General features: G+C 31.7%; 3 protein-coding genes across 9 annotated transcripts; all 3 read left to right on the top strand.

Annotated features, from left to right (window-relative positions):
- The first annotated feature begins 6178 nt into the window (after positions 1 to 6178).
- On the top strand, positions 6179 to 12752 carry FUC95A (1,2-alpha-L-fucosidase). The gene is made up of 10 exons (XM_047306284.2): positions 6179 to 6533; positions 7317 to 7462; positions 7768 to 8660; positions 8865 to 8997; positions 9205 to 9363; positions 10040 to 10264; positions 10348 to 10449; positions 10611 to 10746; positions 11307 to 11502; positions 12075 to 12752. Exons 1-10 carry the CDS (start codon positions 6251 to 6253, stop codon positions 12388 to 12390), a joined length of 2589 nt encoding a protein of 862 aa, XP_047162240.2. The 5' UTR covers positions 6179 to 6250; the 3' UTR covers positions 12391 to 12752.
- A 1007-nt stretch (positions 12753 to 13759) lies between these two features.
- On the top strand, positions 13760 to 16016 carry LOC124832154 (uncharacterized). Of its 7 annotated transcripts, none has more exons than XM_088095744.1 (5): positions 13760 to 13999; positions 14172 to 14332; positions 14597 to 14666; positions 15178 to 15195; positions 15745 to 16016. In XM_088095744.1, exons 1-2 carry the CDS (start codon positions 13845 to 13847, stop codon positions 14320 to 14322), a joined length of 306 nt encoding a protein of 101 aa, XP_087951870.1. In that variant the 5' UTR covers positions 13760 to 13844; the 3' UTR covers positions 14323 to 14332; positions 14597 to 14666; positions 15178 to 15195; positions 15745 to 16016. The 7 variants fall into 7 exon arrangements, with proteins under 7 accessions (XP_087951870.1, XP_047162241.1, XP_087951869.1 ...); XM_088095746.1 differs by having other exon boundaries at positions 13761 to 13999; positions 14172 to 14290; XM_047306285.2 differs by lacking the exon at positions 14597 to 14666.
- A 3079-nt stretch (positions 16017 to 19095) lies between these two features.
- Positions 19096 to 21467, top strand: LOC124832157 (zinc finger protein 7-like). Its single transcript, XM_047306292.2, has one exon. The coding sequence runs from the start codon at positions 20496 to 20498 to the stop codon at positions 21072 to 21074; it is 579 nt and encodes a 192-aa protein (XP_047162248.1). The 5' UTR covers positions 19096 to 20495; the 3' UTR covers positions 21075 to 21467.
- Positions 21468 to 21500: the final 33 nt, after the last annotated feature.

Raw genomic sequence — 21500 nt, 5'->3', positions numbered from 1 at the left:
TTAACTATGTTGATATATTTTTCTTTTCATATTTACATTGATTTATTTACTTATATTTAAATAAATCATAAACAATGTATATGTGTATTACAACGAACTAAAATCAAAGATTAAAATAATTGAATGCATAAATATAGAAATACAGATATATTCTACCATGTTCAAATACAAAGGATTAGTACAGTACCCTTGTCCATTATTAAATGTTCCATGATTTTGTGTATCCATTACCCATAATTAGACCTACCACGAGTTAAGACCTTCCATTATGATTGATCATTAGTAATTATAATTTCCATTATTACATTGGTGCTACCGGGTTCTATTCCTCGAGACAGTACTTTAATAATATATATATATATATATATATATATATATATATATATATATATATATATATATATATATATATATATATATATATATATATATATATATATGGGTTTGCTAACGCGCGTACGCCTGTTTTTCAGTTGGTACATTTTAGCAATGTGTACCGGGTTTTAGTAGACAAAAATATCCTTATATACTATGGATTCTAAGTTCTAAGGTTAAGGGTATTTTAATAATTTTCATTCTCAAAACTAAAAAAAAAAAAGAAACCCCCAAACCCTTACTCTACCTCTCTCATTACTGTCAACCCTTTCTCTTTCATCTTTCTCACTCCAATCTTTTCTCTGTTATCCCTACTGTAGCCCCAATTGAAAAAATCAGAAACACTTGCCGTTAAACAATCTTACAAAAAAATGATTTTATACTGAGTTTTGATCTTATAATTTTTGTCTTATCTAATTTTATCCAATTTTCACAAGCATAAAGGAATTGGTAATTGACCTGGAAAAAGTCAGAAATACTTGTTGTTAAACAATTTCTTACAAAAAATGATTTTATAATGAGTTTTTATTTTATAATTTTTGTCTTATCTAATTTTATCTAATTTTCACAGGCATAATGACATCCGTAAGAATTGGTAATTGGCCTCGAGGGTTTTTTTAGAGATGATGATTCAACATATGCAGATGATGAAATTAGAGAAATTAGTGAAGATGGTGAAATTGAATAAAGGCAAGTGTTTCTGATTTTTTCAATTGGAGCTACAGTAGGATGACAGAGAGAAAGGATTAAGAGGAATGAGAGAGGTGAGTAAGGGTTTGGGGTTTTTTTTTTTTTTTTTTTAAGTTTTGAGAATGAAAATTATTAAAATACCCAAACCCCATATATATATATATATATATATATATATATATATATATATATATATATATATATATATATATATATATAGGGATGTAAAAAAATCAGCGCCCGCGCGACAGATAGTTGATACCCGTGGATATCTATTACCCATAACCCGCGAGTAGCGGATATTTTAATACCCACTTATAAACAGGTCGGGTGCGGGTATTATACTATCCGTACCCGCCGATACCCGCTACCCGTAAAAAATAAAAATAAAAATTTAATTTATATTTTATTAAGTTAAATTTAATTAAAATTAACATTAATTTATATTTTACATTGAATTTAATTAAAATTAACATTAATTTATATTTTACAAGATTAAATTTAATTAAAATTGAATTTAAATTTATGTTTAATTTAATTTATATTATATTTTATATATTTTTTTTAATTCTATTTAAATTTTATTTTAATAATTTATTAAAAAATAATTTTTTTTAATATTTGCAGGTATCCGCGGATATCCACGGGTATTCACGGGTTTTAAAATATCCGCGGATATTTTTTAAGCGGGTATCCGTGTGGATAGCGGATGAATTTTTTTTGTCGGATCGGGTTGCGGGTAGGCACTATCCGTGCCCGACCCGACCCGTTGTCATCCATATATATATAAATAAACAAAGCTTTCCATAATACATGTCCCAAACCTAAACTTAATACCACTTTTTCATCTTTGCCTATTGAAATTATTCTTATATTTTATATTCTTTTACAATTATGAAAATAGATAGAAAAGAGTGAAAAAATGTTCCTCTATTTGTTGTATTACTATACAATTGTGAGAATAATAATTTTTTAATTTGATTTAGTCTATGAAGTATTTTTCTAATCTTTTATTTAAAATGACTGTAATTATTGAAATGATTTAAAAGATGGAACCATAATAAATTTTAGATTCTTATTATTTTTATTTTTGTTGTTTTAAAAATTAAAAAAAATGCATATTGTTGAAAATAAATTTAATAAACATATCAATTTTAAAAAAAATCCAATACTTAGGAAGAGATAAATTTCATTATTTATGGACGTTATATAACAAGTTTATTTGTTAATTGGCTTAAAAAATACTATTTATTGTAATTTAACTACACATGTTTGTATTTTTATAGAAAGTAAAAGTGAATATATTGAGAATTTTTTTAAAGATACATATTTTTATTTATGTTGACTTTATAAAAAGTAACTAAGAATTTTTTATATTACTTATTTTTAATATTAGACTTTAGTTTTTGCCAAACCAAAACATATCAAAACCAAGTAGAAAAAGGAGTATTTGACTTTGATTTTTAATCAAATTGTAAGGGCCTGAAAATGTAGGGTTATTGGGCCTTAGGTTGAGGCAGTCAGACCCGTAAAACTAAGGACATCATGACCTTAGAAGGGACCTTTCAAAATCTGAGTTCATTAGCCAACTTTCCATTCTCTCTCTAGAACTCTTATTTTCCCTAACCTTGCTCTGCCTTCTCTCTACCATTCCCTCACATTCAACCATTGCATGTTGGATTAGGTGGTGCTCAAGTGATCGCAGCGCAGTGAGCTTCGCAACCATACGATTAGATTATCCTTCTTCAGCGGGGTTTGGTCGGGTCCTTGCTGTGTGAGGCACTATTAGAGCATTCTAGTGGATTGTACTGCTCAACTCCAAGGTAAGGAGAGTTAGATATTGTTTTCAATTTGCTTGCAGTATTTGTATGTATGTTAAATTCCTTAATGGGTGTGCTGTTTGGTTTGCTTGTTTAAGCTCTAAAGTAAGTGGGTCATACATGTTGATGCGTGTGATGTATGATATTGTAGCATGAGGTCTGTAAACTGAATTGGTTGAATCTAGCTACTGTAATTGGGCGTGTTGGAAGTGCTTGGAGTGATAAATCTGTTATAGCTTGAATGAAATGGAAAGTTAAGTGAAATTATGGTGTTTTAGGGCAAATTGGGGGAAGTGAGGTAGTGATTTTGGGCATTTGGGGCCTAAAGCGCAATTGGACTGCTGGGGCAGTCTTAGCTAGTGTATTGTGACTTATTTGAGTCACTAAATTGATCAAAATAGGTGCAAAGCAGTACGATTGGGTTTTGGATCCCTTAGAAAAATTGGTGTTTTAGAGTTGAAATTGAGTCTTAGTCACTTTAGAATGGTAGTAGGAATTCTCATCAAATTTTATAAATTTTTGTTTTATTTGAAACCAATAGTCTGTTAAATATTTTGAATACATTTTATGCACTAATACATTTATGCTTTAGAATACACTTAAAAAAGGGATTTTTATAGTCTTTGGTTGAATATTAACCTACTTTATGTTATTAGGATTTCTTAAATCAATAAATGGTTTCTGAAAATTCTAAAAAAAGAGATGAAATAGATTCTTATAATTTAATAAACAAAGTTTTTCATGTTACTCACGACAAAAACCACTATATTGATGAGTTGAATAATTTATTTTTTATTCATAGAGTGATATAAATGGTTTAATATTTTATTTCATTATTTATTCAGAGTTTTTAATAATAAATATAGTTTATTATATTTAATCAAATATAATTTTTTATTCCAAATTTATCGTGATCTTCCATATTTTATATATTTTTTATTTTAATAAATACGTTTTAAAAATATTATACAAATAATACTGGTTTTATCAAATGAGTTGACAATTCATAATATAATCCATCTTCTTTTCAATTTTCCCAAATAAAAGTTAGTTGAGTGTTGACTTACTGCAAATGCAAAACTGTTTGGTAGTAGGTGTACACGTCTAGATGTTCCTTTTAGAAATTATAATAAAGCAAACATTCATAAAGAGAAAAACTACTTGGCAATTCACATATGTAATTTAGTCCGCAAGTAATAAATACATTATTTTGTCAATCCATTATAGAAAAAATTATTCATTATCTTTTTAATCGATTATATGAAATAAATTCTATGCGAAGGGAGAAACATTTTTAAAACAATTAATTTAATTTAAAAATTCATAATTTTATATTGCATCTCAAAGAATAGGAAAAAACTTAACATTATTTTATAGAACATTTGATGGAGTTTCTCTCAAAAAAGACATCTGAGAGTGAATATTGGATAGCTGTCATCGCTCTCCCACACCTTTCACAACTCCCATCACATGCAAATCATAATATATCCCATTTTTTACCCAACAAAGAAACAAACACCATTTTTCGAGGTTGATGTCATATTATCTATTACTATATCAAACTATTATACACTTTAGTCCCACTGTTGATTCTAAAACGTGGGAATTTTTTTAAATCATCCATTATTAAATCTACAATTCTGAATTTTATTTTCCATGGTATTTTTTACTGTTAAATTTATTTTTATCGTTTTTATATGACTTGTTAGATATTTTAGCACTTGAATTTTTTTTATAAATTATTAGTTAATTAAATAAGACATTTTTAATAACATATAAGTTAGTAAGATTTGTTATGTTGAGTAGTTGTTGTGGGGGGTGGGTTCCCAGAGAAATACGCAGTCAGTGTGGACCAGCAAACGCGTGTCTAATTTAAAGCAGTCGCTGTTACTTCTGTTCAATTACAGCTAATTTTGATTAGTTGCTTTATCATTTCATGTCATATTATTAATTCATGTAATATAAATTATTTGAAACAAAACAATTAAAGAAAATAAATTCGATTTTAAATATAAAAAAGTATATTCAAAAGGGAATACAATATTGTATATTTTTTTATTGCGAATAATCTTTTAAACCAAATATATCATTGAAACAAGTGATGGATTTTTTTTCTCCTTTATATCTATACTTTAATATCATGAAATGCTTTTTATTTTAATTAAATGATAAGAAATCAGACAAAAATCCCTTTGAGTTATTTATCTACACGAATTTTTTTCATATTTATTTTCCAAATTTTATCTTTAAATAAAAGTTTTTTTTTACAATTAAAGTAATTATTTTATCCTTTAAATGATTTTTTTAAAATTTCACTATTTTTATTTGGTTTTTTAAACTTAATTGTTTTTTGAAAATATTATAAAAAAATTATTTATAATAAACTTATAAAAAAATAATATTTAATTTTATAGTGATAATAAAAATAATAATAATAATAAATTTATTAATTTTTGTTATCATAAAGAAAAGTGGATACAGCTCATCTTCTTTCTATGATATTTTTATTATCATAAAGAAAAGTAAATTATTTAATTTTTAAATTAAAATGATTATTTTATCTTTAAATAGTTATTTATTTAAATTGAATAATTCTTTTAAACTAAACCATTATCTACAATAAAAAATTAATATAATAAGTAAATCATATTATTCATTAAATTTCATCATTCGTTTGATCCATATAATTTTTTTAATTTTTAATTTTGTTTTTTATAGAAAATTGCAATTTTAGTATCTATACCCGATTTAAAATTTATTTTAATCGACACTGTTAATCTTGAATAAGAAAACAAAAGTTTTATTAGTCTATAAAAAACGTAACATTATCATAATAGTTTTCTAAAATATAAAATTGAAATTAGTTATTTTAGTTCCCAGTTGATTTTTTTTCTTTCAAAAGCTTAGATATATTTTTGTTCTTCAAAAGTTTAATTTTTTTGTATTTACTTTCCATGAAAATTTTATTACGATAAAAAAAAATTTAAGTATAAAAAGGAAATTTAAAAATATTTAAAAAATCAACATAAAATAAAAATGGAATACAAATAAGTATTTTAAATTAAATAACTATAAATAATTTTAAAAAATACATAAGTTATTGGCTCAGCGAGACTATAATTTATTTAGCAGAAGAACTAAAAGGAGTGAAAGTTCCACGTTTTTTTTTAATGTTATTAATTGTAAATATTGAAATAAAAAGCTTACAATAAATAAATTTGCAATTTCCTCTTACTGGGGGAATGAATGTTAAAATAGTGAGAAATCTGAAGAAGTAGAAGACAAGGTACAATAATTTGTGGTATAAAATAGTATGTGGAAACTGAGTGTGAAGAGGTTCATTCAGAGTAGAGATACCAACAGCTATGAAGGTTCTTATCCACCGACTTCTGATGTCCTTCGTCTTCTCTTGCTTACTGTGTTGGGCAATGCAAGATGGAGTACGGGCTACTATGCGCAGCACCCCACAGAGTACGTGGTGGAAGCCACTTTCAACCAATGCAGGGGATGATGAGTCTCCTCCAAGGCCCTTGAAGGTTACTTTCGCTGGGCCTGCAACTCACTGGACAGATGCCATCCCCATTGGCAATGGCCGTCTCGGTGCCATGGTTTGGGGTGGCGTACCCTCCGAACTTCTCCAGCTCAATGGTATTCTTGCTTTCAAACTCTAATCTGGAAAACTTTCGCTTTAATTGTCGTTACTTCGATCCAAAGGCCAATGAAAGTGATGTTGTTGTTGTATGGTAGTCATAAGAGTTTTAAACTATGTTTTATTTCCCCGTTTAATAATTTTTTATACCCTTTATCACTATCTGACCCTGTATAAGTTACATTCTTAAAATTCACCGTGTTTGTGATTAATGATGTGAACGACAAAACACACCTGCGTATTGTCCTTAATTCCTTCAAGATCTTTGTTGGAATACAATTGTACGTACGGGACTTGAGTCCCGATTAGAAGTATGGCATTCTGGTGTGGGGTTTGCTCTCCACTTAGAAAGGGTGTTTTTTCTGGTGTGGTTTTACTGAGGTTCTTTTCTTTGGATAATTTTTTTTTGGTTAAAGACCTGTAAGAATAAAAAATAACGAAGAGAAGTGAATTAAGTTTCTTTCATGAGCTCAAACTAGCTATCATTAAGTTAATTTATAAAAACTTTCTTATTAGTTTTTCTAAAAGTTTTAATCAGGTGGAAACTAAAATTAGCTTATGAGAGGAATTAGTTCTTTTTTTTTTTCTTATTTTCTTCTTCTGTAAGTATTTTTTTCGTCTAATGGGTGACACTATAGGCATTTGTACTTGAGAACTTATATAAGTGGGATGAAATGCGAGGACATGGTCATGGTTTACTATTTTATGCAAGGTGAAACGAATGAGCTATGTCTCTCTCTTTCCTGAAGCATTCTAATGTGAAGATTTAAAATTTCTTGTAGAGGACACACTTTGGACTGGGATCCCTGGAGACTACACCAACAAAAGTGCTCCACAAGCACTGGCTGAAGTCAGAAAGCTCGTTGATGATAGAAAATTCTCTGAAGCTACCACAGCAGCTGTCAAGTTGTCAGGAGAGCCTTCCGATGTATGTAATATGTCACAATTCATATAACCATCCTTGCTCTAAGTTTCAAAGAACTATATACTATTTACTGAACCGATGTCAGGGGTTGACAACCCGGTAATATGATATATGAACAGTGGAATCTGATTAGGTGCTATTTTCTACAATACAAATCTCATAATTTTATTATTCAACTAGTAATCCATTCATTCCCCCAGGCCCCCTTTTAAATGTGTGCTTATTGGTGCTCTCATTTGTGCATGAGTCAAGGAAGCTTTATACAATCTTGGTACTCATTTTCCTAACTGTTATTTTTTGACATGAAGGTATACCAACTTCTCGGTGATATCAAGATAGAGTTTCATGATTCCCATCTTAAATATTCAAAGGAGTCTTATTACAGGGAGCTGGATTTGGATACTGCTACCGCAAAAGTAAAATACTCTGTGGGTGATGTAGAATTTACTAGAGAGCATTTTGTTTCTAGTCCAGACCAAGTAATAGTGACAAGGTTATCTGCAAGCAAACCTGGGTCATTATCATTTACAGTGTATTTTGATAGCAAAATGCATCATGATTCAAGGATAAGTGGCCAAAATCAGATAATAATTGAAGGGAGATGTCCTGGTAGTAGGATCCGACCGAGACTGAATTCAATTGACAATCCAATGGGGATTCGGTTTTCTGCAGTTTTTGATATGCAGATTAGTAACGGGGTTATACAAGTTTTAGATGATAGGAAGCTAAAAGTTGAAGGTTCAGATTCGGCTATTTTGCTTTTGACAGCTTCTTCTTCCTTTGATGGCCCATTTACTATGCCTGAAGACTCAAAGAAGGACCCTACTTCTGAGTCCCTCAGTAAAATGAAGTCCGTGAAAAGTTTTTCTTATGCTGATCTTCATGCACGACACATAGATGACTATCAAAATCTATTTCACCGCGTCTCATTGCAACTCTCTAAAAGCTCAAAGACTGTTTTGGGAAAATCTGTTTTCTTCAAAAGGCAGTCAGTTTCCTCTCAAACAAACATCTCTCAAAAGGAAGGTGACACCATTCCAACTTCAGCAAGAGTCAAATCTTTTCAAACTGATGAGGACCCTTCCTTTGTTGAGCTTTTGTTTCAATATGGTCGATATCTCCTAATCTCTTGTTCACGTCCTGGATCTCAGGTGGCAAACCTACAGGGTATCTGGAACAAAGATGTTGAGCCTGCATGGGAGTATGTTTTCCCTTCTCTTTTTCATCCCTCATCTAGCAATAAATAAATAAATAAATAAAAAGGAAATTGTATACTATAGTTTTTTGTTTATAAGGTTGCGTAGAGTTTTCGCATGGATATGAAGTATTAAATATAGTATGTAGAAGTACTTTCACGAACAATTGCTATGAGTTTGTAATTTGTCTCTTTTTGTACTTCATCCAGTGGTGCTCCTCACTTGAACATTAATCTTCAAATGAATTATTGGCCAGCCCTTTCTAGCAACCTACAAGAGTGTCAAGAGCCCTTATTTGATTTCATTTCGTCTTTGTCAGCCAATGGTAAAAAAACTGCAAAGGTATTTTGTTCTTTTCCCTCTTGCTTTCATATTATTCTTGGCATTGTATTTAAGAAAGAGATCCACCCTTTCCGCTATTAGTAACTTTATATCCTTTATAGCAAAACAAGAAGACAAGAAAATATAGTCTACCGTATTACCATTTGCCCACCATGCCCTGAATTTTATATGCTCTATCCATATTTTCCTTTGATCTTTTGCATACAGGTGAACTATGAAACAAATGGTTGGGTTGCACATCAAGTTTCTGACATATGGGCTAAAACATCACCAGATAGAGGTGAGGCTGTTTGGGCTTTATGGCCTATGGGTGGAGCTTGGCTTTGTGCCCATTTATGGGAGCATTATACTTATACAATGGACAAAGTAAGTTCAGATCTTTCAGTAAAGTATCTAAGCCTCGATTTAAAAGTATTGACTCAAAACTGATCTTGTGAAACGAGTTGTTTATACTTGTACAGTTGCCTATTCAGACGGATTAATTTTAGATAGCTATTGAAATTATTGATGATGAACTGTTATACTTGTACAGTTGCCTATTTCATGAATGCAATTGTCTGCTTCTATTTTCATGGCATAACTATGTGTTGGACCTGAAATATTGAAAGAGGTTATTCATCTTCATATCATGATAGGGTTCTCTATATGACCAGTTGATCTATTTTTTGTTATTATGATTTATGAACTCAATATAATTTCAAAATTGATACAAATCCAAATATTGCCTTGTTCAGCTGTGACAATTAATAATTCCAGGGAGCAACATACTGTTTTCAAATGGATTTTCAAACCACAACCAACAACTTCAATTATAGATTTCAAGTTTCATTTAAGGATGGAACTTATTTACTGCTATTATTACCAACGAACCTTTGAGGTTATAAATATAGACTAGTTATTAGATACCCATTATCATGGCACATATAGCTATATTTTTCCTGTAAATGTTATATTAGTAAATGTATCTGTTTTGTGTAGTATCTTGTGTGTATTAATTACTAGGTAAGTGATGGTTGATTTTGTTTTATTTTTTTTACATTAGGATTTTCTTAAAAATAAAGCATACCCTTTGTTGGAAGAATGTGCATCATTTTTGTTGGATTGGTTGATTGAAGGCCGTGGTGGATTATTAGAAACTAACCCATCAACTTCACCAGAGCACATGTTCACTGCACCAGACGGAAAGCCTGCTAGTGTGAGCTACTCATCAACCATGGACATTTCAATCATAAAAGAAGTTTTCTCTATAATCATTTCTGCCGCTGAGGTGAGAATGATCTTAATACTCAAACCAATACTAGTTTCATATTATCCCAATTTTGTCTTGGTCACTAAATATCTGAAAAACAGGTTTTGGGAAGACACGATGACGCAATCATCAAAAGAGTCACTGTGTATCAGTCTAAGCTTCCTCCGACAAAACGTTCTAGAGATGGTTCCATTATGGAATGGGTAAGAAATTATATTTATTATTTGTATTCCTTCCTTCCATCCATTTAATATCCATTTGGCCAGTTCTTGTCATCTGATATTTTGTTCTGATTTGCAACGAACAAGTTTGACTGTTTGCCAGCAATTCCATGTTTACTATAGCGCCTTATTTTATTTTTCAGGCAGAAGATTTTGAGGACCCAGATGTACATCATCGACATGTTTCACATCTGTTTGGACTATTTCCAGGGCACACGATTAGTCTTGAGCAAACTCCAGTCCTCTGTAAAGCTGTGGAATCTAGTCTAATTAAAAGAGGTCTTGTATGAGAACTTTATGAGCTAAAATCATTCAAGAGATAATATTTTTTTCATGCAATATGTCTGGAACTTATTCATTATGTTGAAATTTCAGATTCTTAGATAATTTGAAACAGCCATATATAATTATTAATAGGTTTAATTACTCATTTTCCCCCCATAAATTTACAACTTTTAGTCTCTATACTTAAAAATGATTTTCCATTTAGTAACTAAACTTTTGATGATCATTTTAATTCTTTTTAGTCTCTGAGACTAACACGGATTAAAAATGGTTGTATAGTAATTAAAACACTCTCTAATAGTTGTCTTTTTGCTTATGAATAGCTGAAGTGATTTTTTGTGTTGAGACTAGAGAGATTATTTTCAACTATGTGTCAGCTTAAAGCCTCTCTAGTTAGTTTAGTTGACGACTGTAACGGTTCTCCAGGAATTATTTTTACTTCTACGAAAGCAGGGATTAGTATGTTTATGTTCAACCTTATATAGGACGAGATACATAATGTAAATCTGTGTTCTTTTTCGTTCAATAGTAAACATTCTCACTCTGTATTACAGGAGATGATGGCCCAGGATGGTCGACAACTTGGAAAGCTTCATTGTGGGCACATCTTCATAATAGTGAGCATGCGTATCGTATGATAAAACACTTGATTGTCTTGGTAGACCCTGATCATGAAAGTGATTACGAAGGAGGACTTTATAGCAACCTGTTCACAACACATCCCCCTTTTCAGATTGATGCTAACTTTGGGTAAGGCTCAATTTTTTGTAAGGACTGTAAGGTATCTTGTCAATTGCACTTTCATCACTTAAAAAGCTTGGGCTGTATATTTTTTCTCTCTCATATCTGGGTAAGGAAGGAGTAGTTCTGCTGTTGCAGAAACTGTTAAGTTTCAATACCAAGAAACTAAGTAGAATTTCAATTTCTATACGTCATGTTAAGGCTTCAACTTTTGTTTCATGCGTTCCCTGTTTTTTGATAAATCTGCCTACTGATGCAAGTTTTTTCCCTGTTTTTAAACATTTGTGTGGTTATCATATCTTGTTGAATATATACCATTGCATCTTATCAACATTATAACCCAGGACTTCCCTTAATTTCTTCTATAACATCTTACAGAGCATAACTGAGCAATTCCATAACTGTGAAAAAATTCATTACATTCTAAATCTTTAAGTGGACCCTCAGGAATAGTAGTATTGTGTTTACTTCACCCATATTCTTGGTAGTTAAATGCACAAATAGAAACGTGGCCTGGATGAGACTATTGCTTTAGCAACCACGTGAACTCCTGATAGAAAAAAAACTCTTTTTGGTGGCAGTTTTTCTGGAGCAATAGCAGAAATGCTTGTTCAAAGCACAATGAAGGACCTTTACTTGCTTCCGGCATTGCCACGCGATAAATGGGCCAATGGTTGTGTGAAAGGATTGAAAGCTCGTGGCGGGGTAACAGTCAACATTTGCTGGAAAGAAGGAGATCTAAGTGAAGTTGGGCTTTGGTCAGAAAAGCTGAATTCCCAAGTAAGACTACATTATAGAGGAACCGTGGTCTTAACAAGTTTATCACCTGGCAGAGTTTACTCATATAATAACCTATTGAAGTGCGTGAAGACATACTCTCTCCCTCAGAAAAATTAATCCTTCGATATTCTAATAATACTTCTAAGTAACAGGCATTGCTTTTTGCAATTTGTCATGGGTTCAATGTTGGATGCAGTTTACTGGATCAAGATACATTTATCTTGCTTCCAAAGATTATTCTTTTCATATAGCCGCTGAGGATGTAATTTAACCAATATTTTGTTTTCATTGATGCATTTATTTTATGGTTTGATGCGTAAAATCTGTGTAATGCTGTTGTCATTTTAGTATTCAACTTCACTCGAATTCAATGGATCATAGATATTCTGCTGATTGTGAATATGTAGAGGGATGTTGTCTAGGTGTTTATGTTTGAATATGAATTGGGAGAATTAAAAAGGGTTTATTTCCAATCAGCATTCTTTTTCTTTCCTCCTCAATGTGTATTGGAATTTGCTGCATGGAAGTTTATTAAGCATATTTCAATTTTTTTTTATCTAAACTAAACACAGGTCAGGCTTTCCAAATTAGAGTTCAGGTTGAGCAATGTGACTTTGTCATGGCTCTCATTTTCCCAAGAGCTTTTAAGAATGTAAATAATAATAAAAGAAAGACTAGAGTGCGCTTTTACCAATATAAATAATACACTTTTCAGATTATAATATATGGAAGTGTAATGCACGAGAGGTTCCACAAGAAAATTGTGGAATGTATAAAGAAAAATTCCTTTTTGTAGATGATAAGTTAAATAGATTAAAAAAGTCATAAGTTAAGTGCATGATATACAAACTAATAAAAAATGTAAGATTATCAGAATAATAAGATTTGATCATGTTATTTAATTAAAATTTAGTTTTATTTTAATACTTTTGCATATTATTAAGCTGAACTTTTAATGCATTGTTGAGACGGGAGACACGTAAAAGATAAATCATAATGAGACTAGAAAAAGTTTAGAAATTGAGTGGCTGTGGTGTTTAAAATTATTTGGATTTAAGAAATAGACGGAGAAAAAATGTTTATTAATTTTTTTATTTGGATGGGAAGCTTAAGGAAATTAAGCAATTTTTATTGTAAAGATGTCAATGACTTTTGCATTCATAGTTTTAAATTTTAATTAAATATTCAATTGAAGTAATATATATAAAAAAATTATACAAAAAAATTGGATAAAAATGATCCTGACCTGATTGATACCGGTCATTATTAATCATAAAATTATACAAAAATTATATTGTAAATTATACAAAAATTAATTTAGGTTAAAATAAAAGTTTATTTATCATGCTTTCTTTTAGAAACATTTATGGAGTTTATAAAAGAAAAATGTCCAAAAAAAATTAGAGAAAACCGTTACAAGGTTAAAAATCGGAAGCAACTGAAAGCGACATCGTTTTATATCCATGATATACCTAAGCAAAGCAAAACCTATGATTCTCACACTCACTCAATAGACCAGCCACCACTCCTAAACCCTTGCAAAGCCCTAAAACATCTCAGATTGGATTGCAATGGCTTGGCGTTCTGGTTCTCTCTCTCGTTCCTTAATGTCCACAGCTAGGGCTTCTCTCCGGCCGTCGGCACCGTCATCCCTTCCCCGCCTCCGTCCGCCTCCAGTCACTGCCCCTCGCGTCCAGTCCCGCCGCTTTTCCATGCCGGCTACCAGGTTTCGCTTTTCGCCGATTTTCTGTGTCTTCTTATTTAACGATAACTAAAATGATATCGTTTCAAAACGAATTGCTAATCTGCCATCGTTTTAATTTCTTCAATTTGGAATTAATTTTGTAATTTGTTGCATTCTGAATTATATTGAGAATTTGTATTTTCTTTTTTATCAGGAATCTGGGGCAATTGGGCTGCACACAATCACTTTTACCTCTGCAAAGTACAATGGCTATTACCTGCATGACGTCACACGTTGCTGTCAGTGCTCGTGCCTGTTGCGAGCTGTCCCATGGTACCTTCCGTCGTTCTTGTCAAGATCGCTAGTAGTCTCTTTGTGAGTCTTGCTGGTTCTAGGATGCATGAAAATTGAGAATGTGAAAATGGTTTATGTTGTTTTGTTTTTAAGCATATCATTCCATTGCCTCACCCAAAAATCTTACTAATGTTCTGGATTATATATAAAAGCCTTATATTATAGGAATGATGGATGGTAAATTTAGGTAGTCTTTTGTTGCTTTATGCGAAGACATGAGTTGGGTAGAATTTGTGAGTTTGTCTAGCTTGGCTCATAAGAAGGTATTAAGATTCAAATTTATAGGGAATGGAAAAGATGGGTGATGCGCCAGGACATTGATCATCTTCCAATGGCGAGAGAAGAATGCTGCATAGTAGGTTCTTTTTTTGTTTTCCTTCGTTCAAAATTATAAATTCAGTAATGTTTTCGGTTAAACCATATAAAAGTGATTGGTTATTCTTGGAGATGAACTGAGGCAGTAGTCAGATAAGCAAGTGTTTTTTTGAGTTATTTTCTTTGAGCGTGCATTTTTGTCTATCTATTGCTTGGATTCTTCATTATTAATCTCAGTATGGAAAAATCTCATGCGTTGAGCATTTATTGTATCTCATTTTACTTTTGCTGGCCTTTCTATTCAATTGTTTTTTACCCAAATATAAAATATTTTACGGTTTTCAACAAGATTTGCGGAGGCTTCCCGCCAAAAATCACTTGGATGAACTATTTGAGCATTTTTTTTGTCAGTTTATTGAATTCCATGCACACGTTTGCTTAGTATACCAGAAATAAAATCCATGCCAGAGTCATCCTTGAAATGGCTGTATGTCCAGCCCTTTCATTAGTTTTATAATGCTACTAATGAGTAAACTACATTCCTTTCACAGGTGATCCTGATTCCTGAGGTGAGGTTCTAAGTCCCCATTGATTATTTTGGTTAAAAAAACTAAAATACCTCCTTGACCCAACTTCAAATCCTTTGCTCTGAAAGATGAGATTTTTATGCTATAGAGATTGCTGCCTTGAAATTCTTCCTACGAAGACAATTTGAAAGTCTCGGGCAGCTAAGCATGGTTGTCAAAAACCACAGTCTGTCCTTTCATGTAAAGGATGATTACAACCTTGGCTTGTTCCTTTATATGATAAGTGTTCTCCAAGTGTTTTTATCATAAAAAGGAACATGTCGAGATTGCTTACTACTACTTTTAGTTGTTGCATTCTTAGTTCGTCATAGTATTTACTGGCTTATCACCACAGGCATTTTTGGAAATTCTTGCTATTTTGGCGGTTTCAATATAACAGATACAATGCATGCACACGGAATATATAATTTCCGAAAAACAATGTCCTTTGTGTAATGAAAACTCGCGAGCAAAATAATCTGAATTTGTCTAAAATCTTTAATGCCATGTAATCTCAGACTTACGCTGTTATGATTTCCTTTGCTCTTGCAGGTACGTGAGGAAGCTGTTGAACTTTCATAGTTGCCTTTGAGGATACGGGTGGCCAATAATTATGAGTAGTGTTTTCTGCGAAGTAACAGTTGTTGGACTATCGAATTAGACTCATCGGTTATGTTATTATCATCTGTGGTACTTATTCAACACTGAAAACCATTTTTCTCCCCAAATCCGAACAACATTCAGGATTAGTTCTTTATTCTTCTTGTATCCAGCTTTGTTTAATTGCTGTACATTTTTGGTCTTTTAAATATTTTTCGAAATAATGCCTGTGGTTGATCACTTATCAAGCAATGCACTAAATTAGCCATGAACGAGTTTTCTTGGCCCTTATTGCAGACAACTTGTATCAAATTATAATCGAAGTAGAAGTTATGTTGGTTGAGGTTAAACTAAGATTAATGGTAGTTTACATAGGAATTTAGTTATGCAATTTTTTGGAAGGCAATTAAGCTTGTATTTTTAATGATATGTTTAATCATTTTCTTGGACATGTTATTTGTTTCAATTGATTCTAGTGTCATACATGAATTAAACTTTATATATTTGTTTTTTACTTTGAAATTATATTATATTTAATAAAACATTTAACATTTGATCAATCAATTATAGCTTTAATGTATAAAAGCATAAAAAAGATGTTAATCTACAAATATAATAAATTTATTATGCTTTTACTGTAAAAGTTTACACGATAGTAATACAGAGTTAAGCTGCAAACAAGTCTTATACTTTGCAGTATTTACAAGAATAGTCTCTGTCTTGATATTTGTATTTTTAAAGTATTTGTTCTTGTCTAAATATTTGTATGACCGTGTAGATTTGGATGAGTAGTAAATTTGAAACTATGTAAATATTAAAAACTGCCGCAGCGAAATTAATGAAGTATTCTTAATCATCCAAGTGACATTACCCAACAGCAAGTACAGAATTCCAATAGGACAACTAACTAAAAATAACAACACAACTGTTAAATTATGTCCAAAATCTTTCAAAAAATAGGAAATGTTTTTTATTTACAAATTTACTGAACACATAAGATTTTTGAAGCGTCCATTAGCATAGAAAATAAGATAAAGACTAAAATATGAAAGATAATATAAGATAAAGACTAAAATATACCAACTTAGAACGAATAATATAAGGAAGGCTAAAATATAACATTAATGTCAAAGAATTGAAATTATTCCCTTGAAAGTGGCAACTTAAAATTTCATATTTCAAAGAAAAGTCCAAAGTAATTTTATGGGATAATTACTAAGACATATTAAGCATCTAAAATATTCAATAAAATATATACCACACAAACTACACTGTTCTTTGCATCCTCAAAATTATATATCCCTCTTTAGCAGAAAATTATTTTCTTAAAGTCGAACATTAGTTGGGAGCACATATACTCACATGTATTTGTCACTTCACATGGGGGAAAGCGGGTCATGTCCATCTTTAAATAATTCCAATGAAACCTTTGATTTTTAGCAACATTAATTTATCTAACTGAACATCAACATGTGCTGCTACACTAACATGTAGTTGTCACTTAGGAGATTTTGTGTTCATCTTTAAATATCTTCTCACTTTAATGAAACCTTCGGTTTTTAACAACATTAACCTGTCTATCTTTTATAAGCAATTCTTTAATTTTTTCAATTAAATGAAAAAAAACACACACAGGATCTTAAATTTTCATAATACTTATTATTCTCATATACATAGTAGAAGAGAACTTACTTGGATCCATTGTATAGTTCCTTCCTGTCAAATGTTCTCCCTTCACTTACTCCTCTTTAATGCTTTCTTGATGATATAGAAATTGTCAAAGATGTTTTTCTTTCTCAAAGTCACAGTTTCTTTTCTTTTCAGAGGACGTTACTTCGTAAAACCTTTTTCCTCTTTTATGATATTTAATCAACTTTAATAAAATACCAAAATGCCCTTTATTGGAGTGAGAAAAGAGGGATTAATTTTAATAACTCTAAAATAATCCCTATAACTTTAATACTTTATATTCTAATAATCATTACATTAGAATCTGTACATCAAAGTTATACTTTAAATTACATAAACCAATCTTAAATTAATATAATTTAACATTCTCTCATTCATGTGATGACTTGAAGATCTAAAACTAAACTTTAAGTGCGCACCATTCATTAGAATTATCAAGTCATCATTCTTATATGAATTGAAATGATCGGATCATGGTGGGCAAAAGTCATGAATGACAATATTCCTTCCATGTATCACATAATCAAACTAACTCAACATAACTTTAATCAATCTTTTATACCCTTTACTTTGCTCCTTTATTGTTAAGAATGTTTTGACCTTGAAGAAGGCAATTATTGTAAGTAATATTGATTTAGAACAATTCTAAAACCTTTAAATGCGAGTATTTCTCTCATTAGATAAAAAAACTTATTCATCAAACTTTAAGCAATTAGATTATCTCGAGCATTGTGCCTAATACACAAAGTTAAGTGAAATAAGATAAGCTTAAGGATATCATCTCTTCAATCACAACAATGTAATAGTTTTAACTTCGTGAATTTATCACAATGACACTACACATCTTATACAGCAGAATTTCCAACATACATCGTTTGCTGTTCATGCATTACAGCATTCATGTTAAAATAAAAATGCTCTAAACCATAATCTTCTCTTTAACTACAATAAACAGTTAGAAGGCTGTAAACATTCAAGAATTTATCTAAAAAAATAGAAAAAGAAATGAACGTATTGAAAGTTAATACATTATTTTTTATAAATTCTATTCAAAATTTTATAAAATTAAATTAAACCAAAATTTAATTCTTTAAAAAAATTCTATGGTTAATTTTGTTGTAACTTAATTGTGAGCAAAACTTTAAACTATCACTAAATATCATTTACTAACAATAGTTTTTAATTCTTTTATTTTGGTGAGTAATGTTTAAAGTGTCCGAAAAGAAGAATATTGAAAGTTTCACACCAATTTATAACATATAAGTGGATTTAAATTTTATCTTATAAATTGATTTTGTAAAATTGAGTTAGATTTAAAATTTATTTTTTAACATGATGTAAAAGTCAGGTTAGAACTATAATGTATAATTTCACACTTGTTATAATTTAAATCTCTAAAAATTATGAAGAGAATATATGATTTAATTTGAGGTTAACCCTACAATTTAATATGATAATATGAGGGAGAGTGAAGCAACAAAATTCCTAAATTTTGGTCTAAGTCCGAAATTTAATATGTGGTTCTGTTATATTCAATCTTTCAGCATTTAGGGTAAGTATCGATGAGATTGTAATGAAAAAGTGGTGTCTTCTTTGATCAGATCATGATTAATGCGGACAAAAGAAGCAGTCATTTCTTGCATGTTTATGCAGACAAATCCATCTCATCTTTTAATTTATACAACATTTGACATCTGTACTATCTTGTTTGATGAATTTAAGTTGGACTTTCTGAATTACTATCCATCCGAAAATCCGAAGATAGAAATTATCATACGTAAATATCTGTAGCGAGAAACATAATCTGGAAATATCTCTTGCTATCCATAGTTGTTCTGGAAAGTGGAAACGAGACAGAAACCTTGACACTGTTGGATGAATTCGGTGTTATGCAATGAAGGACCAAGGACCAAACACTTTTTATCTTCAATCTACATACACTCCACAAAGCAGAGCTGGGATTGGTTGGTGAAGTGTCTTTTTCTATGATCTGTTTCAGAGAGAAAGTGTGGTGAACTGTGGGCAACCACCTTTACATAACAGGGAAACAATGAAAATTTTTCCCGTTATGACTCAGTTTAATGAGGGAAAGACCAAGTACAAGTGCCTTCTTTTAGGACCATTGAAAAAGATAGATAAACTAAGTGCATGTGCAAAGTGGAACTTGTTGTAGTTCTTCCTTTGTGCATATGTATGCACACTCCAACTCCAAAAAGCCCCTACAAGAAAACACCCACGCAGATGCCATGGGTCAACAGGAGAAACTGTTCTGAAATAGCAATGGACCTTGCTATCCTGTTTGCAACTTTTTTACAACCATTATTGGAAATAAGAAGGTACTGTTCTCCCCCACACAACATCAAATCCAAAAGCAATGAAAAGCCAACCCAACCCTACATGACATATGCATAAACTCAGAAGTCAGATCCTACTTTCACTATCAAAAGGAATATAAAAGGTGGGATGTAAAGAAATCAATTGATATAGCAGTGAGCTAAGTGGATAAACATGAAGACTCCATCTTGCAAACCCCATCACATCTAATACCTATCCTACTAGAGGAAAAAGTATAGCGTATAGGATGGTGTTAGGAGCACACATGGCAGGCACTTCAAATAAAATTAGATATGATTTTGACAAGGGATGGAATGATTTAGCATTGTCAAACTTATATTTCTATAGGTATTCCTAAGATAGCCAGGAAACGATCGAACTTTGTAAGGAGAAAAGAGGAAAAGGAAGAAAATATGATAGTGGGGAATCCTAAGCCTGAAGGGAGCCAACAGTGAGATGACATAAGCATTGTTCCCTACAGAACCAAGCATCAACAGGTGGGGTTACTGATTCGGATGACAAAAAATAAAAAACATCCCATCTCACTTCCATTACACTTTGATACCCCTTTCGGTTAGTTTTTCTGCTTTTGGTCTAAACTTAAAAGGACTCCAATCAGCCTTTTTTTTCATGTATTCAACTCCCCTTGGTAATCAGAGCTATCTGAGAATTTAGGGGAAATGATGATCAAAGTAGATGAAATAATCGTATCAACAGCCAAAGAGCAACCGGTTGAAGTGATGAACGGAGAAAAGGACAACTATGGAAGTGAGGATGACAACCCCAAAGAGTGGTTGAACCTGAACATAGGAGGCACTTCACTCTCAACTGTTGGAGGCCCTGATGTACAATCAAGACCAACCACTACAAAAGTTTTTTCATGCAACTTCTGCATGAGGAAGTTCTTCAGTTCACAGGCATTAGGAGGTCATCAAAACGCCCACAAGAGGGAAAGGGGAGCTGCCAGAAGGTACCAATCTCAGAGGTCGATGACAGTAATGGGCTTCTCCATGAACACGCCAATTATGCTTCGATCACTCGGTGTCCAGCCCCATTCACTCGTGCACAAGCCATGCAGAGATGGTACTGTGGTGGCACCAAGCTTTCATGATGCACATGAAAGGCTTGCGATGGCTTGGACGCCGTTCTCGTCAGAGGATCAAACAGATCTGGTGTGGCCAGGTAGCTTTCGCTTGGTTCCACAACAGCCCCAGCCACCACATGAGCCACTTAAGCTTGATTTAGACCTCAGACTCTGATAGTTGTTGGCCTCACCTTTGAGCTTTATCATCCTTTTTTGGCCTCGAGCTTGATCCTTAACATATGGAGGGGAAAAAACACAGGTAGAAGACACTTGACCTGGAAGAGTCAATAACTAAGATGATAGTACTGCATAGTATGTGCTAGGAGATTTGTAGTTTCCCCTGTCTATATTTGACTACATGTTCAGCACCCGAAACCCAAATTATGACACCCTGGCTATCTATTTTAGTTCTTTTTAGTTTTGATATAATTCCCGATATGCAGCGCTCACATGCCATGTTACTGACAAAAGCTTTGCTTTTCGACCTTAAAACTCAGATTTTCATCCTGCATGTACCACAAACACTTTGTGGGTGCTAGGTACGTTCAATATAAGGATGCTTCCAACATATGTAAAGCCTCAATTCCCAATCTTAGATTTT

Source organism: Vigna umbellata, chromosome 8 (assembly GCF_029865625.1).
Source record: "Vigna umbellata cultivar VRB3 chromosome 8, Vumbellata_1.0, whole genome shotgun sequence".
Taxonomy (NCBI): domain Eukaryota; kingdom Viridiplantae; phylum Streptophyta; class Magnoliopsida; order Fabales; family Fabaceae; genus Vigna; species Vigna umbellata.
The sequence above is the reverse complement of the archived record's forward strand: the minus strand, read 5'-3'. Positions and strand labels throughout refer to the sequence as shown.